At 41.9% G+C, this 18,942-nt stretch overlaps 1 protein-coding gene across 4 annotated transcripts; it reads right to left on the bottom strand.

Annotated features, from left to right (window-relative positions):
• Positions 1–498: 498 nt before the first annotated feature.
• Positions 499–18,283, bottom strand: marf1 (meiosis regulator and mRNA stability factor 1). Of its 4 annotated transcripts, XM_085410628.1 has the most exons (28): positions 18,132–18,212; positions 17,661–17,717; positions 17,361–17,567; positions 15,005–15,889; positions 14,678–14,840; positions 14,351–14,565; positions 13,944–14,061; positions 13,682–13,854; positions 12,825–13,343; positions 11,313–11,467; positions 11,043–11,204; positions 10,764–10,947; positions 10,451–10,629; positions 10,251–10,331; positions 9,877–10,116; positions 9,634–9,753; positions 9,356–9,534; positions 8,895–9,115; positions 8,647–8,789; positions 8,409–8,542; positions 8,035–8,237; positions 7,461–7,688; positions 6,853–7,092; positions 6,508–6,750; positions 4,119–4,179; positions 3,836–3,937; positions 3,414–3,584; positions 499–3,282 (listed from the first exon to the last, which is right to left on the bottom strand). In XM_085410628.1, the coding sequence occupies exons 3-28, from the start codon at positions 17,511–17,513 to the stop codon at positions 3,104–3,106; spliced, it is 5,451 nt and encodes a 1,816-aa protein (XP_085266754.1). In that variant the 5' UTR covers positions 17,514–17,567; positions 17,661–17,717; positions 18,132–18,212; the 3' UTR covers positions 499–3,103. The 4 variants fall into 4 exon arrangements, with proteins under 4 accessions (XP_085266754.1, XP_085266753.1, XP_085266755.1 ...); XM_085410627.1 differs by lacking the exon at positions 17,661–17,717 and having other exon boundaries at positions 18,132–18,283; XM_085410629.1 differs by lacking the exon at positions 17,661–17,717 and having other exon boundaries at positions 11,043–11,201; positions 18,132–18,283.
• Between the last annotated feature and the right edge of the window lie 659 nt (positions 18,284–18,942).

The following is an 18,942-nucleotide window of genomic DNA, read 5'->3' as shown; positions in this document are numbered from 1 at the left end:
GACTTTAATGCCTGTATATGCCAACACTTGATCTTCCATCATCACATTTACCCTCCTCCCCAAATCAGCACATCAGAGGCCATATTAAGATCTGCATCATCAGCTGCCAGGAAGTGTTCACTGTGGTAGTGAGACATCATTCATCATCATTCTGGATATTGCAGAGAAACAACATGCATCCTTTGAACTTAAGTCTTGCGTTTTTCAGGAAATGAATGCAACTCTGCTGTAAATGCCTCCAATAGATGGTGTGTGTTTGAGTGTATTTAGGACTTTAGTGTGACTCATGTCAAGCAAAGTGTTGCTCTCTGTCACTTTACCTTTGTTCTGATAACTTAGCATTCTGTAGTTGTAGTGGATTTATGAAGGTCCTAATGTCAAAGTATTGAACAAATATGCAGAAAATAAGCTGAAACTACCTGTACATATATGTTTAAATAAAGAGCATCTTTCAGGAACTCACCGTGTGTATGTTTGAATAATGAGAAGAGGCAGAAATGATGCTTGTGAAATTTATTAACGCAAATCTTTTTTGGTCCCTTCAACAATGTGACTGTTACAGCAACTTTAGGTGCAGCACAGTGGTAAAACAGTGCAGTACAAGGAAGGGGAGGGGGAAATTAGTTGGGCAGTTTAAAAAGAAAAAAAGGTTAAAGGACACTGCTGAATAAATCAGAGAAGAAGAACAAATGTGCAATATTAAAGTTCAAAGTAAGACAACGTGAGATACACAGGCAACGAAGAAACTTGTTTAAACCACCATGCAAACGCCTCGCATTCATTAAACCAAAACTATGCATAAGTGCATATGTTGACTGGTATAAGAGCCTTTCATTGATGTAACTGAATCAAAGTGAAAACGAAATAAAATCAGAGGTAGTTGTCACTGCAGTACACCGAGGAGCTGCTAGGGTTTGCTCAAATTCACTAAAAAGTAATGTCTTCATTTCTCGTACGCATTTTAAGCTCGTTTCTATCATTACCACTTCTAAATAATGATTTTGAACCAATGAGTCTTTAATCAAAGTGGCTTCCAGACAGTCAACAAAACCCTGCAGGAGAGATAAACAATAACAGCTATAATTAAAATCATTTTGATTTGTATGTCAGACATTTTGGTGAGTTGTTAGGGGAAATCTTTCAATTCATGTCTGACAGAAAGACTCATGTTATGCTTCGAACACTGACTAAACAGGCAGAGAACGCAAACAAACTGATTAAATGGGCTGCTGCCCATTCTCTAAACTTTTCACTGAACAAAAACAGCTTCAACCCTCTGACTTCAGTGGCACCCTGGTCGTGCTCGACGTCACAGGCAGTCAACATTGTTTGGTGGCAATTCAGTAGCCAGCAGCCTGGTAAATGCTCAAGACAAACAAAATTTGAGAAAACTAACCCACAACAGTAAGTTAAAACTGCTATTAAAGTGGGTGGGGAGGTAAAGATGGTGAGTCCTTTCAGCACCGGGGCAGATACAAACCATTGTAAAAGCCCGGCAGATTCCAGAGAGCCTCAGTGGGGCCTCTGTGTGCACATCAATCTGTTCAGGAGGCTTCCCAGAGCCCCCTATGCTGTTCCTCAAACCCATCACCGATCACCTTCTTTCCCTAAAAACTCAACTATTCAGTCTCATTAAAAATCATAAGCTCAGGAGTGCTCACCGCTCCCCTCAAGATCTCAGACCGAGTGGATCACCAGTGATACAGCGGCGACCAGCTCCAAGGTTAAAGCAACAAACCTTGAGCACTTACAGTATACAGCAGCTGCATGGGGTGATGCCAACTCTGGGATCTAAACATCACGGTGGAAATAAAGACTGGTCTTAAAAAACGTCTTTACAATCCTTCTGTTTGCCTCTGCTTCTCCTGGAATTACACCATGCATAAACTCAGTTATGCACAACATGCACATTTCACACCACCTACTCCAGTGTAAACCACACACACACACAGACAAAATACTAAAACAAAACACACACACCCCGGCTGCTGACTAAAGACAAAGCTTAAGTCAGTTTCTGCTGACTAAGCACGCTCATGGCTGAAATACTGAAGTGCCTTTTTTTTCTTCTTTTTAATAACTTTTGAGGCCTTCGTTAGAGGCCCTGAAGACACAAGCCAAAGTCTTTGCTATAAATTAAGTGAACATACAACAATAAAAGTTCCGGAGAGCAGCAACTGTTGCAAAACCAAAACTGTTCAAAGACCGACAGCTTCCACAACACAGTCTTAACAGTTAAGACCTGGCTTCTCTTTAGTCCCAGCATTTAATTGCCACTCAATCCGCTACACATTTAAGCCAAACTCTTCTACCGGTGACCAAATACTCTACACAGTACAAAAAGGAACTGAACACTATGCTGAGGCTACTTCCTTACACAGACAAAATACAGAAGAATATCTGATTAAAAAGCAATTTCTTTAGAAACCTGAAAGAAACAGGTGGATGCTTCAGCTGCTAGTTTGGGTCAACATATCTGGGGTTAGCTACAAAGAAAGTTCTAAATGAAATTTTATATCTTGGAGATAAAGCAAGGAAGTATTTATGAAGGTTTCTCAATGTGGTTCATTAACAAAAATCTCTTTAAAAACCTTCGTGTATTTTTGTAAACAGTGAATACCTACACTTCTTTGATGTAATACAGAAAACCTAGTTACTCATCCCTAGCATTTCTCCCATTGTTTTCTACCACTTTGTTCACAGTGACAACAAACTCAGCTCATTCACTGAAAGTGTTCAACACAATATGGCTCTAAACTGAAAATGCACATTCATGATATTAATTGCCCTTGGGAGGAAACTAAACACACGTTAGAGCAGATGACATTTGGCAAATCAGAATTGCAGAAAGTCTGCAAGAAGCAAATCAGTTTGGTGAACTTAGAAGACTGAACTGAAAAAACAAACCAAAAACTAACTAAAATGGCACAAATGTGATGACGAAGAATGCAGAATGCAACAGCCTGTTAGGACATAAAGGGTCAAGACCAATGCTCTTCTGTGTTATGTGTTTAGTGTAGCCGTTCAACTCTTTTATTTAGAGTTACACTGTATGTAAACTTGTATTGCTGTATGTGAGACTGTATGTGTATATATGAGAGGATCAGAGGCCTGCCGTGAATGAGAAGTTGGCTGCTAATTTGATTCTACTACGTGAAGCTCTTCTGCTGGGACTGTCCATGGACAGGAGGGTCTTTGTGTCAGGTGGTGGTGGTGGTTCTCTGGGGTCTGCAGAGTCATCTGTGCTGCCATCACGCTTTGCAGGTAGATCAGCTGTGACATCTGCCAGTGCCACCACATGTTCAAACAATACAAACAAACAAGCTCACACTTAACTACAGATGGAAAAGGTGCAAATAAGACTGATCCTTTTAATTTTATACCACAAAAACGGCATAAATCAGATGGACCACCTGTTGGTAGTGGAGGAGTTCTCTCCTCAAAGTGAATCAGATCCGCCTGCTGGACGACAACGGGGTCGGGGTGAAGCTGAGGCGACGGTAGGCAGGATGGAACAGGGCCACACAGCAGGTCCACTGGAGACGACAGACACAGCAGCTCTGACTCTGCAGCTGCATCAGCACCTGGAAGGTAAAACAAAATAAAATCAATTAAAAAGGCTGGCCAACACTTGAGGTCTCGACAATAGCCAATTAAGAGGAGGAGAGAATGATGCAACATAAAAAACTGAAAACTGAAAAAAAGGCATTGAGCTTTTTTCACCATGATTTTTTTTGTAAAGCTAAGAAAAAGCTTATTTCAGAACTCCTGATTTTCTTCAGTATATCTTTAAAGACTACAAAAACCTTGAGCAGTCATGTATGACTTCCATTACCTGGACTCTGAGCTCCAGATGTTGCACTGCTAATCGGGCTGTCTCTCGGGCTCTCAGTGTTCTCCAGCTGGGGGCTGTTGGAGACTGAACAGCTTGGTTTTGCTACAACACACAGACAAAGCACTTTAATTACAATTTTCTTACAATGCACAGCCGCCATCTCATGAAATCACAACCCAAAAATCACCTTTTAGTTTGATCACTTCAGTCAGCACAGTGGAGCATGTCAGTAACCTAAAGTTCAATCTGAACTTTCAATAAGAAAGACTCCCAACACCTTTACCTTTCATATCGTTCTTCAAAACGATAATCCTCTTGTGACCATGCCCTTTGATCCAGATCACCTGATGAGAACAAATCAGAAACTGAATGGTGAGAACTGATAGAAATAAACAATTATCACAAAAGTTCAGGACATTAACAAAAGCGATCAATAGAGAAAAGGTTTAAGAGTTTATTTAGATCAGTGTTGCCCACACAAAGATTACTTGGGCTGGTTGCCCATGTCTATTATCAGCCACCAAAGTATATAAGGTTAAAAATATTTTCTACTATGAACACAACCATGTGCCATCCCTTTACTAGTGAACTGCTCTTCCTGTCTTGCATTTTTCCCCACCACTATCTAGCGTTCTTGTCCGGTTGCCATACGGTGATATTTAATATTTATAACCTTCCCTAAAATGGATTTTTGACTCAAGCTCCACCATCTTAGACGGTGCTGGTGGCATTAGTCCGTCTCCTACAAACTGGAGGTCCAATCTCACCAGAACCTGCAGCAGGTGGAGAACTACTTCATATATGCCCTGAACTCACTAAGCTGAGTTCAGAACTCTGACTACTATCATCAGTAGGTGAAGCTGAATTCATCCACATAAGGAGATTCTTGAGAGGGAGCTGAGTTTTTGAAGGAGAGAAACAAGTAAATACAAGCTGTTTGGGAGTCCACACTCATATGCACACATACAGTGGGGCAAAAAAGTATTTAGTCAGCCACCGATTGTGCAAGTTCCCCCACTTAAAATGATGACAGAGGTCAGTAATTTGCACCAGAGGTACACTTCAACTGTGAGAGACAGAATGTGAAAGAAAAATCCATGAATTCACATGGTAGGATTTGTAAAGAATTTATTCGTAAATTAGGGTGGAAAATAAGTATTTGGTCACCTCAAACAAGGAAAATCTCTGGCTCTCACAGACCTGTAACGTCTTCTGTAAGAAGCTTTTCTGTCCCCCACTCGTTACCTGTATGAATGGCACCTGTTTGAACTCATCATCTGTATAAAAGACACCTGTCCACAGCCTCAAACAGTCAGACTCCAAACTCCGCCATGGCCAAGACCAAAGAGCTTTCGAAGGACACCAGGAAAAGTATTGTAGACCTGCACCAGACTGGGAAGAGTGAATCTACAATAGGCAAGCAGCTTGGTGTGAAAAATCAACTGTGGGAGCAATCATCAGAAAATGGAAGACATACACGACCACTGATAATCTCCCTCGATCTGGGGCTCCACGCAAGATCTCATCCCGTGGGGTCAAAATGATCATGAGAACGGTGAGTAAAGATCCCAGAACCACACGGGGGGACCTGGTGAATGACCTGCAGAGAGCTGGGACCAAAGTAACAAAGGTCACCATCAGTAACACACTACAACGGCAGGGAATCACATCCCGCAGTGCCAGACGTGTTCCGCTGCTGAAGCCAGTGCATGTCCAGGCCCGTCTGAAGTTTGCCAGAGAGCACATGGATGATACAGCAGAGGATTGGGAGAATGTCATGTGGTCAGATGAAACCAAAGTAGAACTTTTTGGTATAAACTCAACTCGTCGTGTTTGGAGGAAGAAGAATACTGAGTTGCATCCCAAGAACACCATACCTACTGTGAAGCATGGGGGTGGAAACATCATGCTATGGGGCTGTTTTTCTGCCAAGGGGACAGGACGACTGATCCGTGTTAAGGACAGAATGAATGGGGCCATGTATCGTGAGATTTTGAGCCAAAACCTCCTTCCATCAGTGAGAACTTTGAAGATGAAACGAGGCTGGGTCTTCCAACATGACAATGATCCAAAACACACCGCCCGGGCAACAAAGGAGTGGCTCCGTAAGAAGCATTTGAAAGTCCTGGAGTGGCCTAGCCAGTCTCCAGACCTCAACCCCATAGAAAATCTGTGGCGGGAGTTGAAAGTCCGTGTTGCTCGGCGACAGCCCCAAAACATCACTGCTCTCGAGAAGATCTGCATGGAGGAATGGGCCAAAATACCAGCTACTGTGTGTGCAAACCTGGTAAAGGCCTATAGTAAACATTTGACCTCTGTTATTGGCAACAAAGGTTATGTTACAAAGTATTGAGTTGTATTTTTGTTATTGACCAAATACTTATTTTCCACCCTGATTTACGAATAAATTCTTTACAAATCCTACCATGTGGATTCATGGATTTTTTTTTTCCACATTCTGTCTCTCACAGTTGAAGTGTACCTCTGGTGCAAATTACTGACCTCTGTCATCATTTTAGGTGGGGGAACTTGCACAATCGGTGGCTGACTAAATACTTTTTTGCCCCACTGTAAGTCCATGTCACATAAGGTGCAAATCTGAATGAAAGCCTGTTCATGTTTTAGAATGATTCCTTATAGAGGAGCTCCAGTCTCTACTGCAGTAACTATACCTGTGGAATCGCACTGAGCAGCTCATCAACGCTGGTGTACCCACAGAAACGTGGATCAAGGCTGCAGCCTGTGAATTTGTTGTATGCTCCGTGGAACTCAGTCAGGAAGATCTGGTTGTAATGGTAGGTGTGGAGCAGCGCGCGTACATTACGAGCAAACTGGTAAAGCCTGGTTAGCCTCACAAATTCTTCCCAATGACTGCTGGCAGCTTGAGTGGTATCATCAGTTTCCTCGTGGTACAGCTGTGAAAAGATGATGATTATGGATCAAGCACAGTAAAAGTATTGGGGGGGGGAAAAAAAAAAAAAAAAAAAAAAAACCCCAAAGAAAACTCTCGTACTCACCTCGACCAGGTATGGAAGGCTCTTCAGTAACTCGCTGAGAGAAAGGAACCCATATTCACATGGGTTTAGCGCAACTCCGTGAACGCTTAGGTAATACTGGCTCAGCTCCTCCACCTTCAAACCTTTGGTGATGTTCTCATCTTCTTGGGACATGAGCAGTGCCAGTAGCTGTGAGGTCAGAGAGCGCAGAGACTTCCTGTTGATCAGCTGCACTTCCCGACCATCCGCGCCATCCACCACCTTTCAGAAATGCACAAAGTGGGTAGTTAAGAATATCTGAAAATGCCAAGTTATATGAAATGAGACTTTTTACCGTTTACTGTGATTTTAAAAACTTTATAACCTCCAGGATGACTGACAGGACTTTTGTGCGAGACTTCATTTTGTGCATTTAATAAACTGGCTAATTTATAATGAAGACAAAACCCCTGAGACAACAAATCTATTAATTTTATTTTTAGCAGACATGACCACATGCTTCTGCCTTTACAAAAAACATCTGACTGTCAAGTGAAGCTCTATTTTTATTATTTTATTAAACTAAGCAACAGCGAGCTTCTCAGCAGATAGATTTACACAGCTTCCCCTGGGGATGTTTTCTTCTTTACCTTGACAACATGGCAGAGTTTGGTCAGCAGAGCAGGCAGGGAGCTTGCGTCGAAGTCTTGCAGGCGTAGCCCGTAACCAAAGGTTTTGCTGTACTCTGTGAGCAGCTGACTCACAGGCAGACTGGAGTTTTTCTGAGCCCGCAGCAGCTTGACCAGCTGAGCTGCCAGAGCTTTGATACGTTCAACCTCAGTGAGAGACAGCACTTTCTCCTCACCGCACTCCAGCACCTGATGAAGGACGAGGGCATTAAATGGTAAGTTTGTTTTTCATGAAGACCAAGAGTCCCAGACATCATAATTATATTTACAAAGACAGTTCTATCCAAGCACTCAAGGGAGATGCAGGAAAAAGAAACCTGGCCTGATCCACTGACTGAAATCAAAAGGCATGGCAAATCCTCTTAAGTGAAAAATAACCCCATGCCATTCGTTCCCAGAAGTCTCATCACCAAAGCAGCATCAGTTCACTGACTGATGCTGGCAAAACTTCTTATGCTGTGTACATACTGGAAGTGATTCGATCGTCGTGCATCGCCTTGGCCAAAAGCAAAAACCTACTGCACGCCACACTCACCATCAGGACATCAGGGATTGCCTCAAAGAGCTCAATGAGCTTGGTGAACCCATAGTGGCTGAGCTTACACTGGCGACCAAAGTGGTGGTGGTAAGTTGGTATAAACTTGCTGAAGGGCATTCGACAGTGAGGCTGGTGGCGAAGCAGGTCCACCACCTCCTTCCCAAACTGCTTGGTACGCTCCAGTTCTTCCATAGTACGCTCTAGTAAAGTAAGAAAACGACTTTAGTGATAGGCAACCAAAAAGAAATGCATCATTAAAATAAAATAAGGTTTCTATGGTTAACAGTTTCTGCAGGTAAGTAGATCCTTTTTAAAACTCAAGTCTAATGCGCTTTTAAATTCTACTTCCAAATTGACAGTTATGCACTCACCCCTCTTAGGAACTGAGATGACTGTGTCGGTGGGCTGTTGTGTGATGGTGATGGTGGTGTCAGGGATCTCAGTCAACAGATCCATCAAGTCACATATCCCATAGTCAGTTACTCTCCAGTCTCTGGAGAAGCACCTGATTCACAAAAGAATGCATTACAGCACCCACACCACTAATAATTCAAACAGTTTTTCCGCTCCTATGAAACTAACACACGTGTCCTATTTATGTTTAATTACCAATGGTATGCCTGCATGAAGTCCTTGATTGCCACTTGTTTGCTGGCTTGAAACTTAAGCAGTTTAAGCAGGTCTTGGGTGAAGCGTTTAACTTGAGCTCGGTGAGTTAGAGTCAGTAAACGCTTTGTACCCATACCCAAGATCTGTTGGTTAGAAAAATGAAAAACGTATAAAATAAACAAAGACAACATGAACAAATACATTGTTCAATCGGAAGATCATCACTGGGTGGTCCTCATTAAAAATACCTGCAGAACATGTGGCACAGCCTCGAGGAGCTCCAGCAGCTTAGAGAAGCCGTAGTCGGAGACGCGGCACTGCTTGGCAAAGTGATGATGATATGAGGGAATGAATTTGCTGATTGGCATTATGCATGACGGCTGACTTTTTAAGAGGTCAATAATCTCTCGGCTAAACTGGATGAGCTGTGGATTGCCGACTGGACTCTTGCAGCGTTGAATCCATGGCTCTGTGTGACAATTAAAAAAAAATAAATAAATAAATTGTTAAGGTGAAATGGGCTGCCTGAGCTAAACGCAAACTGCCTGATAACTTTACAAGAACTCATATCAGATGGTTAAAGAGTTTAAAACAAAAAACCAACAAAAAAAAAAAAAACCCAAAACACACCCAAGATGAGAGGTCTGAACAGCACTATGAAAAATGAAAATGAAACTCCAATAAAAACCAGATTTGTAAATATACCTACCAGAGTTTGGCACCGGAGGTTTATTGTTGATCCACTTGATGACTTTGAAACCATTTTGAGCTGTGACTACTGTGATACTGGGAACACAGGTGACGAGGTGCTCCAGAGGAACACCACCTTCCAGTGACTCATTGCCAAGCTGAAGTGGTCTGAATTTTGCTGCATAACAGTCTGGAAAACTAAATGGAAATTAAACTTTTTAATAACTTTATAACGACAGAAAATATATTCTAACATTAAAAATGCGTACACGTAACAGGTAATAAACCAGTTCTTACCTGAGGAGTGGAAGTGTGCCCTGATGTGACTGCAACAGACTGTGGACCTCTGAGGCTAGTGTGCTCAGAGACATTACAACAAATGGGATTTTATAGGAATCAGGGTCAAAGTCGGCCTCACTGCAAAAAAAAAAAAAAAAAAAAAAAAAAAAAAAAAAAAAAAAAAAAAAAAAAAGAACAACAGTCAGTGATGGAAAAAGGTCAACTTACGCTACAATATAAAGGTTTCGAACTGTTGTATACCTGAAGTCCTGCAGTGAATAGTGCTGTCTGCAGACAGGTTCATGGTACTCCAACTCCTCAAACACAACAGGACTCCCACTTGCTGAGGAGGAGCCCTCCTGGGATTGGGAAGATCCCAGTGGACTCTGGCGTATTTGGCTGTTGGACAGAAGGCACACAAACCTTGAGCCTCCCTGCTCCCGCACTGCAACCAGCTCTGGGAGCCGATACAGATCGCCAACCACGAGCTTACGGGAATATCTGGAGAGAGCAGGGCAGAGTTGGAGTATATACTTTTACTACATTTTTTTGCCATCTCATTTTTTGAATGCTATACTCAAACACCAAATGTGTATGCAAAAATTAGACAATAACGAGTTTAGAAAGATACTGACTTTTTCTCATAAATCTCAGTGAACTTGAAAAGAGGAAGGCAACTGGCAGGAGCATCTTGAAGAATGGAGATTATCTCTGGGCTATAAAATAACAACCACAAATGTCACCACGATAGACCAAACAACAATTTAAATTTTAAAATTTCACAATGTAACCAACATATTAAAGCTCCAAACTAAAATATATATATAAACTGTACCCGAGCATGGCAAGAGATTTGTTGCTGCCACCGGTGATCAGAGACACCTGAATGCGTTTGCCTCCGATCTTGTAACGGTGTAGGCCGCTGACTGCACTAATGGCCTGCTGCAGGGACATCATCTGAATTGTGGCCTTCAGCTGGTAGTCAGTGTGGGGGCTAAGCTCCACACTTTTTACCTAAACAAAACAAGTTATACCACAAAGTGATTTTGAGAGGAAAGGGTAGGTAAAACATATACAAACTACTTAGATGTGAGCAGAACACAGATATGCATTGCATGAAATATTGGCATAATTTGACTACGCTTTACCCTTCCGTATCGGGAGAAGGTGTCATTTAAAGTTTGCTGCAGATCCTTGCGAGACATTCTGTAGTCCAGGTTGGCAACCTGGATCTCTGCTCCCTCTGAGAAAGGCTCAGAAGCTTCAGAACAAGGGCTACGAGGGGCAGCAATCAGAGGTGAGGAACGGCTGGATAGGCAAGGGGATGCACTCCTTATGTTAGAGAATGGAGAGATGCAATAAAAACATAATTAAAATTACATTTATCATTACGCATGGTTTATAATTTGCATGCAGCAGTAGGTAACCTGGAAGACCAGGAGCCCTGAGATAAGACGAGGGGGCTGAAGCTTCTGTGTAGGTTCAACTTGCTGAAGGCGGAGGGTGTGCTAATCTGGAACTCCCCTGAGTTCCTGTCCACTTGGTCAACAGGGGATTCAGTTGCACTTTGAGGGCTGGAGTCCTCTCTGCTATACAGAAAGATGAACAACAGGCACATGCAGATAAACAACATGACGCAAACATGACAAACATTTTATTTTCAGTTGAAAATTTATTCCCGCCATCTCTGTGTGTACCTCTGGCTGTAGATGGATTCTACAGTGAGACCAGGCTTAGTTAGTTGCTCCAGTGCTCCAGCCTCACCATTATTCTGGGTCGAAGACGAGGCAGCACATCCCTTTTCAAAGTGCTGAAAGTTCATTCTGGCCTTCCCCTCCAAACTGCCCAGCTCCTGGATCAAGCAGGGAAGGCAGAAGTTAAGTTGTAGATATTGACCTGCTAGATAATGGTCGTATCCATCCTGTCCATGTGTGGAACAGGATGGTCAAGCGATTAGTTCAAGTAGTTACAAAATACGAATACAAGCAGAACAGAGAAACTCAGAAAAGACCATGGACTGCTGTTTAACTAGGGATGTACATTCAAAATGCCAAAAAAAGGAAAAACTGCTTTACCGTAGAGCTCATTTTCAGGGAATTTCTTACATATTAAAAGCAATAATAATAATTTATAATTAACAAAAAGGTTTTAGATTGGCACCAAAGAAAATCTCCAGGACTATGATCAAATATTTTAGACATTTTTTATTATTTTTCTCCAGATTACAATATATTTTTGTTTATCAAACAGAAATTTCATAGACGTCAGTTAAGTAACGTAACTACGTAACTGTGCTTGCTTATGTTCTAAACTCACGAAGGGCCCATACTGAGCCAAGGACAACTTGTATTTTTTAAATTAACTTGACTGCATTAAAGGGTGTAACACTGTAAATTGCTCTGATATAAAAGGAATACTGAGACAGTTCAAACTTTTCTGCTACTTGCCCTCGCAGCAATGAGAACAGCACACTGAAAATACTGTGGTAGTCCCATTGCGTTTGTTTTATTGTGAGCCTCAAATATAAAAACCTCTAAGGCTTTATATAAAAAAAAACTAACAACAAAACAACAACAAAAAACCTAGGCTTTAATGTCTTCATTCAATTTTGGTGCTTAAAGAGAAATCTTAAATTACATTTTCTCCTTACTGTTTAACTACAAAGAGACTTAAATGTCCATCCCAGTTAATTTATGGGTCAGCTCCCCCCCCCCATTTGTCACACTGGTTACAAACAAACCAGAAAAAGACAAACCAAATCAGCCACTAGAGGTCATTTTTAATCATAGTAGAAATCAGCACTGTCCAAATTTCTCCAAAAGTAAATTCATTAATTTGAAAAATAGAAAAGAAAAGAAAGCGCTTATAGCAGCACATAAAGCAGAACCTGGACAAAACACACAAAATGGTAGCTCACAAACTACATCAGCACTGATATACTGAGCAAAACCACAGACACAAAGCTATATGGCGTTCATGCAATAACACGATGACTGACGAGCAGGAGAGGAGTGGATTAATGAAGGACAAGCAACACATATTACATGCGCAGGCAAAAGGCAGGAGCTAACAGTTACAAGCTGTTAGTCAAAGCAGCAATTAGAAGGTCACTGGGGGGAGGAGAAGCTACAGTGATTTACAAAGCAGCCCAGACAAAGAGAGATGGCAATGGAGGCTGAGGGGAAGCAGGCACAGATGAGTCTGCTGACCTGATGGGGCTTGGCTGGAGCACCACCGGGAGGCCCACTGCAACCCCTCCTGGGGCTATAGGGCCTTTCAGCCACCGGACCAGGGGTGTGGCAGGGGCGGGTTGCTCGCCGTGGCCTTCTGGGTGACCTGGGTGTCTCCAGGGGCAGAAAAGAGAAGGAGGCTATAGATGGGGGAGGGCCGAACATTGAATCCTGGGTTTGAGAGGTCCGGGCCAGAGTCTGAGGCAAGTGATGGGGCTGAGAACGAAGCTCAGACTCAGGACTTGCATCGTCTCTGGGCCGCGGGGAGAAGGAGAGGCTGATTCTGTGGCCAAACACATCCTCATTTTCCATTCGCTTGCGGGCACGTGTAGCTGCCTCAGGGCTGCCAAAGCGGAGGACTGCTGTGCCCTGGGACACACCAAGTACTCTGCCGCCACAGTTGTCTGACAGCCGGCGGAGCCTGAGCTTCACAGCGTTCCGCATGTTCTTGTCACAGTTGAGAGGGAGGTTGTGCACATAGAGGTGGTTGAAACTGGGCTGAAGGAGGGGAGGAAAAGACACCGCGGCTGCCTGGTTTGTATTATTTACACTCAGAAAATAAAACGTTTATTTATTTTTACTTGGGAAAAACAAGTGGGAATGGCCGACAATATTAACGATTAGCAACAATTAATGATTTCCAATTCCCACTATTAGATTAGTAACTCAATCGTGTGTGAAATTCACATTCCAGCTGCATCGCTCTTCACATTTGGCAAGTTTACATTAAAACGAGATTTTGTCCTTCGTTAATTTTGTTAGCGTATACTTACCTTAATAAAAGGACAGTTTAAAAAGTACTCTTAAAATCTTAATGAAGCATTTATGAGGCCTACCTGCGCTTTGACAAGCATGCGTGGTGGCAGATCTGCTGTTATCTCCTGAAAGGGCACATGGCTGTTGGCATGCTGCAGTAGAGCTGAAGATGTATGGCTGCCATGAACCAGGATTACATGGAAACCATGGCGATGACGCAGGTCACTCAACTCGCTTGCAAAATTCACATCAGCTGTTAATAAAAAGGTGACCTGTGTTATCACAAATGTATGTGTGGTAACATGGCTGTAGTTCATTACAAGTAATCAGAGGTGAACTTACAGGATACCAGTACAACAGTTGCAGGTGCAGTGTGCGTCTCAGCAAAGCGCCGTAGGCTCTGACGAAGTTTGTCATCTGCAGCATTCTTGGCTGTGGCATTAATATGTGCAACAGTAACCTGTAAAAGTACAATTATTAAGCGTCTGAATTATTCCTCCTTTTAGGCAGTGACTGAATACACACTCAAACTGTATGGATATTTTAAAAGTGTGTGATGTGTTAAGACAAAAATCACAAGCTGATCAGTCAAGCTAAAAATACTGAACGCACAACTTTTTTTAACCTCTTCAGGACAAGCTATACTTAATGTTATAGAACCAATTACCAGCATGAAGAGAACTCAGTATTTGTATTGTCATAATTAGGGTAATTTCAGACTGCTTTTATTGCTTGAATATTACTGATACCTGGCAGTTGTTGAGCTCTTGGATGACAGCTTTACTCTCCTTGCTAATATCACAAACGCAAATGAATTCTGCCTCACGATGACCCTGGAAGAAGCGGTTGCGAATTCGTTGGACCACAGCTCCAGCAGAGCGTCCACTGGGGACACTGCAGTTCTCAATGTCCCAAAAGACCCCGACTGGAGGGATGTTCTCGGGACCAGTACCCTCTGGTGATCCTAGCAAAGCGATCATTTTAAAGCACACTCAGGTTTCTTGGAAGCTTATAGTTAATAAAATCAGTTCAGTTTTGTTGCCGATTTGTACTGCTGCATTACTGACTCCACTAACCATATTTCTGTCCAGTCTTGCCAAGACTGGTTGATGGCATGAGCATTTTTCCATCGGAGAAGGTGCCACAGCCATTACAAATAGGAATAGGAATAGGAGCAGTCTGAGGAATAGGAACACTTGGGTGCACCTTGTCGGACTCTGCCATCAGACCATTCATAGGCTGCAAAAGGGTACAAATTCAAGACGCTCAAACACACAAAAAAGCAATAACAAGAAATATGAAAAGCGATAAAAGCTTAAACACACATGATTCAGCTCAACATTTTGTAAAAAAATACCTGCATCTTTAGGCCACACAAATTTAATGAAGAGAGATCGACCAACCTTAAATAAGCACTCCTGACAGTAGTGTGCCCCCTTCACACAAACAGTGCGTTCAACATTTAGGTGCATAGGATTAGAGAAGAAGTGTGCTGAAGTGGCTGTAGTAGTGATGGTGCTGGTGCTTGGGTGACCACCGAGTATACTTCCTTGGGATCTTCTGGCTGATGCGCTGCAGTCCACACCACATGTGTAAAAGCCAGAAGAGGTCAGGCAAGAGCCATGCAAGCTAGCAGGTAGAGAGGAAACAGAGGGGAGAGAGGATGCCATCGGTGCTGAAGAGGGAAAGAGGCTGGCTTGACTGAAAGAAAGAGGTACAGCTGGGTAGGTGTGGAGAAGCCCTGAGCAGCAGGGGAGGTAGGGGTGTGATGAAATAGGTTGAGAGGTAGCAACAGAAGAGGACAGCTGAGGTTTGCAACTAAGACTGAATAAAGGATCAGAAGCTTCACCTCCAGTGCCACAGCTAAATTTATGTTTATACTGATGAACAGATGAGGCTACAGAACAAGGCCCAGACCTACTAGTACTGATCGGTGCTCCCAGAGACCCTGGGGCCATATAAAGCGAAACAACTCCTGCAGCATTGCTGCCGCTACCAACAACACCTCTGCCACCCAACAACCCAAAGCCATCTGTGTTGTTGTGGTCACAGTGCTCGCAAATGCTTACTTTGGGGCTAGCCCCCTCTTGTTGCTGATGAGGTGGTGGCGGTTGTTGGAAGGAGTCTTGTGCAAGCTGAGGGGGAGGTGGCGGCAAGCAGGGAGGAGGCAATGGGAGAGAGGACAGAGAGAAGGGCTGGGATAACTGGGAAGAGGAAGTATGGTGCAGTGGTGGAGGAGGCACATCTTTCAGATCCAGTACAGCCTTTCTGTTGTCCATGTGATTGCTCTGAATAAGAAAAGAAGAAAAAAAAAAAATCACTTCACATTAGTTCTGTAAATTTCTTGTGACTTCTCAAAGCCATAATAAAGACATATCTATATGAATTAAAAAATATAAATAAAAGATTACGATATTTAAAAAAAACATCTAAAAAAGATCAACAAGCAAATGTTATTATTGGAAAAAGACAAGATGAACTTTTTAAATGATTATTTTTATTCAGAGAATAAAAAAAGTTATCTAACACTACCAGGCCCTATGTGAAAAGGCAACTGTCCCCCCTCCCTTCTTAAATTAACTGATTAACCACATATTTTGGAAAGCTGAATTCAGTTTCACTAGCCAGAGTCATGCCTGATTATTCTCAGGTCAGATGAATTGGCAATTTCTTCAAATAGAGCATGTCCGACAAAGCGAAGTAAGAAACTAGATCTCAAAAAGCAACATTATGCCACAGTCTAAAAATACTCGAGAACAGATGAGAAAAAGTAACTGACATCTATCAGTGTGTAAAGGATTACAAAGCCATTTATAAGGGTTTGGAACTCCAGTAACCCATGACAAAATCCATGAAGTGCAAATGGAGAAAACTTGGAACAGTGGTGAAACTTCCCAGGAATGGCAAGCCTCCCAAAATTATGTCTTCACCCAGCATGTATAAAATAAAATTTAAAAAAAACAAAAACCTGTAGGCCTCACTTGTATCAGTTAAAGTTACAGCACACATAAAACTATCAGCATTTTATAAAAAAGGATCATATCAAAGGTGTGATGGCCCGGGGCTTCTTTGCTGTTTCAGGACATGAATGACTAGATGTAACTGACAGAAAGTCCTGAATGAGAATGTCCCCCAATCAGTTTGTGCTCTGAAGTTCAAGTTTACTTGTTTTATGCAACACGACAACGGTCCAGAACACAGTAGTGAATCCACCTCTAAATGGCTCAAAGGTTTTGGAGTGGGCTATACAAAGCCTATATTTAAATTAAATTTAGATTTTTTTGGCATGACCTTAAACAGCCACCAATGGTTGAATTAAAACAATTCTGCTACAGAAGAGTGGGACAAAATTTCTCCACAGTGATGCATATCATTCCCAGTAAAGTGTTATCCACAAACACTTTACTGCTGCTCTTGCTGGCAAGGGTGGCACATAGGGCCTGGTAGGTTAGCTACCTCTTCCCTCACTTAATAAATTAACTCCTCATTTTAAACATTGCATTTTGTATTTACTGTTATCTTTATCCAATATTAAAATTTGATAGATCTGAAACATTTAAGTGTGACAACTATTTTTTCTAGTACTCAGTAAGGGGGTAAATAACACTGCGCAGCAAAATAAAATAAAAAAATTAGTTTACATTAATGGTTTGATAACATACCTGAAATATTTTCATTTTAATCTCTCATTTAGAAAACAGTTCAGTTTCTTCATTAAGCTCCATTAAGCTCCATATGTCTGTACTGATAAATACATACTTTGTCTGTCTGATGAGGGGAGCTTGTTTCATGTGCGGAGAAGCAGTCCTTGAGCTTCCATAGCAGGGTTGAAGCCTCTGTTTCGGTGTGAGCGAGCCATGGGAAGGATCTAGCGCCACATGTTGATCTCTCCTTTCCCAGTCCTTCCATCATACGAACCACAGGAGTCTTTCACCATACTTGCATCTCTCTCTCTTCTCTCTCATGCTTTCCCAAAGAAACGAAAGTTAAAAGAAGTTTACTACAGTCATGCTGAATAATTCCCATATGCGACGTTGACACCGTGGTTAAAGTTCGTACCAACTCATTTATGATGACACAGATCGCAGGTGACTAACCGTGAGCCCGACAGCACAGCTTCAAAACATTACAGATAAATAAAAGGGTCATCTCCAACCCCAAACCTTTACAAATTCGACGGTTTTAACAGTTCCTCTTAGGCTAATGTCAGAAGCGAAGCAGTACGTAAACTAACCGATAAGATGATAACTTAGCTCGAGCTAGCTAACGTTACTTTCATTTAATTTACTCATTGGCTACGTCGGAACTGGCCTGCTAAGCCAACTAGTCTCACTACCTAAATCTAGCCATTAAAATAGAAACTTAATGGCTTGTCTTTAGCTATTTAAGCTAACAACTGGGTATTAATGTTTAGCTTGTTTGAACGCACTTGCACATACTTGCTCCCACAAGCTATCCTTCGAGATCCTTACGAGAGAATTGATACTATTCGGTAACAGCGAGGTAATGCCAAACAAGCTGATTATTTACCTGAGAAACTCGCGTCTTCTACATCTTCCTCAAAGGACCATTCCCTATCTATCTCCCTAGAAACGCGCACCTTTTTGTAACCTACTTCTGCCGGAAAGCAATTACTGCTGTCGTAAAATGTGTTCCTATTGTCCGAATCTGGCTGTTTCTCAATACTCAAGTACGCAAGTCCGTACTCGCGTTCTTGCTAGTCCGTACTTCGTAAGTTCACGCGGGAATCTGGACTTCCCGAGAACGTCCTTGATCATCTCAGCGCCAGTTTTTACTGCCATCCCCTCTTAATTTAACTGCGATTAATATTTGCAATGGAAATTAGACATAGTATAAAAAGGTAAACATGATGTAGTAGATTTCAGATAGTATAGAAAGATAATTTAAAAAAAGAAGTATTTTAAGCACTTTGGCAAAATTCACTTTTACATATGATTTGTTTCATAATGTCTAATAAGGCACGATGGTAACAAACAGGTCTCATGTTAGAATGCTTTTATTATTATTTTAGTAGACACTCAAAACTTACAATAGGCTAATGGGGTTTGGAAGACAATTGAACAAATATTTAAAACATAATTTGATTATCTCTGGAGCTGCCTTCAGGATCATCACATATTAATATGCTGTTTCCACTCCCAGTGAAAATGTTTCCTCCTCAATTAAAAATATTTTTAATGTTTAATTCAGAGTCTGCAAAGTAAGAACGGCACATTTTCCATCAGGGGATATGACAGGTGAAATATTCAGTTCAAAATATAAACTGTAAGCTTTTCAAGTAAGACTTAAAGATTAAATAAAACATCCAGTTATGAAGCTT

This window comes from Rhamphochromis longiceps, linkage group LG6 (assembly GCF_057381845.1).
Source record: "Rhamphochromis longiceps isolate RC_006_pf linkage group LG6, R_longiceps_female_GT1.1, whole genome shotgun sequence".
Lineage (NCBI taxonomy): Eukaryota > Metazoa > Chordata > Actinopteri > Cichliformes > Cichlidae > Rhamphochromis > Rhamphochromis longiceps.
This window is presented reverse-complemented; position numbering and strand designations above follow the sequence as displayed.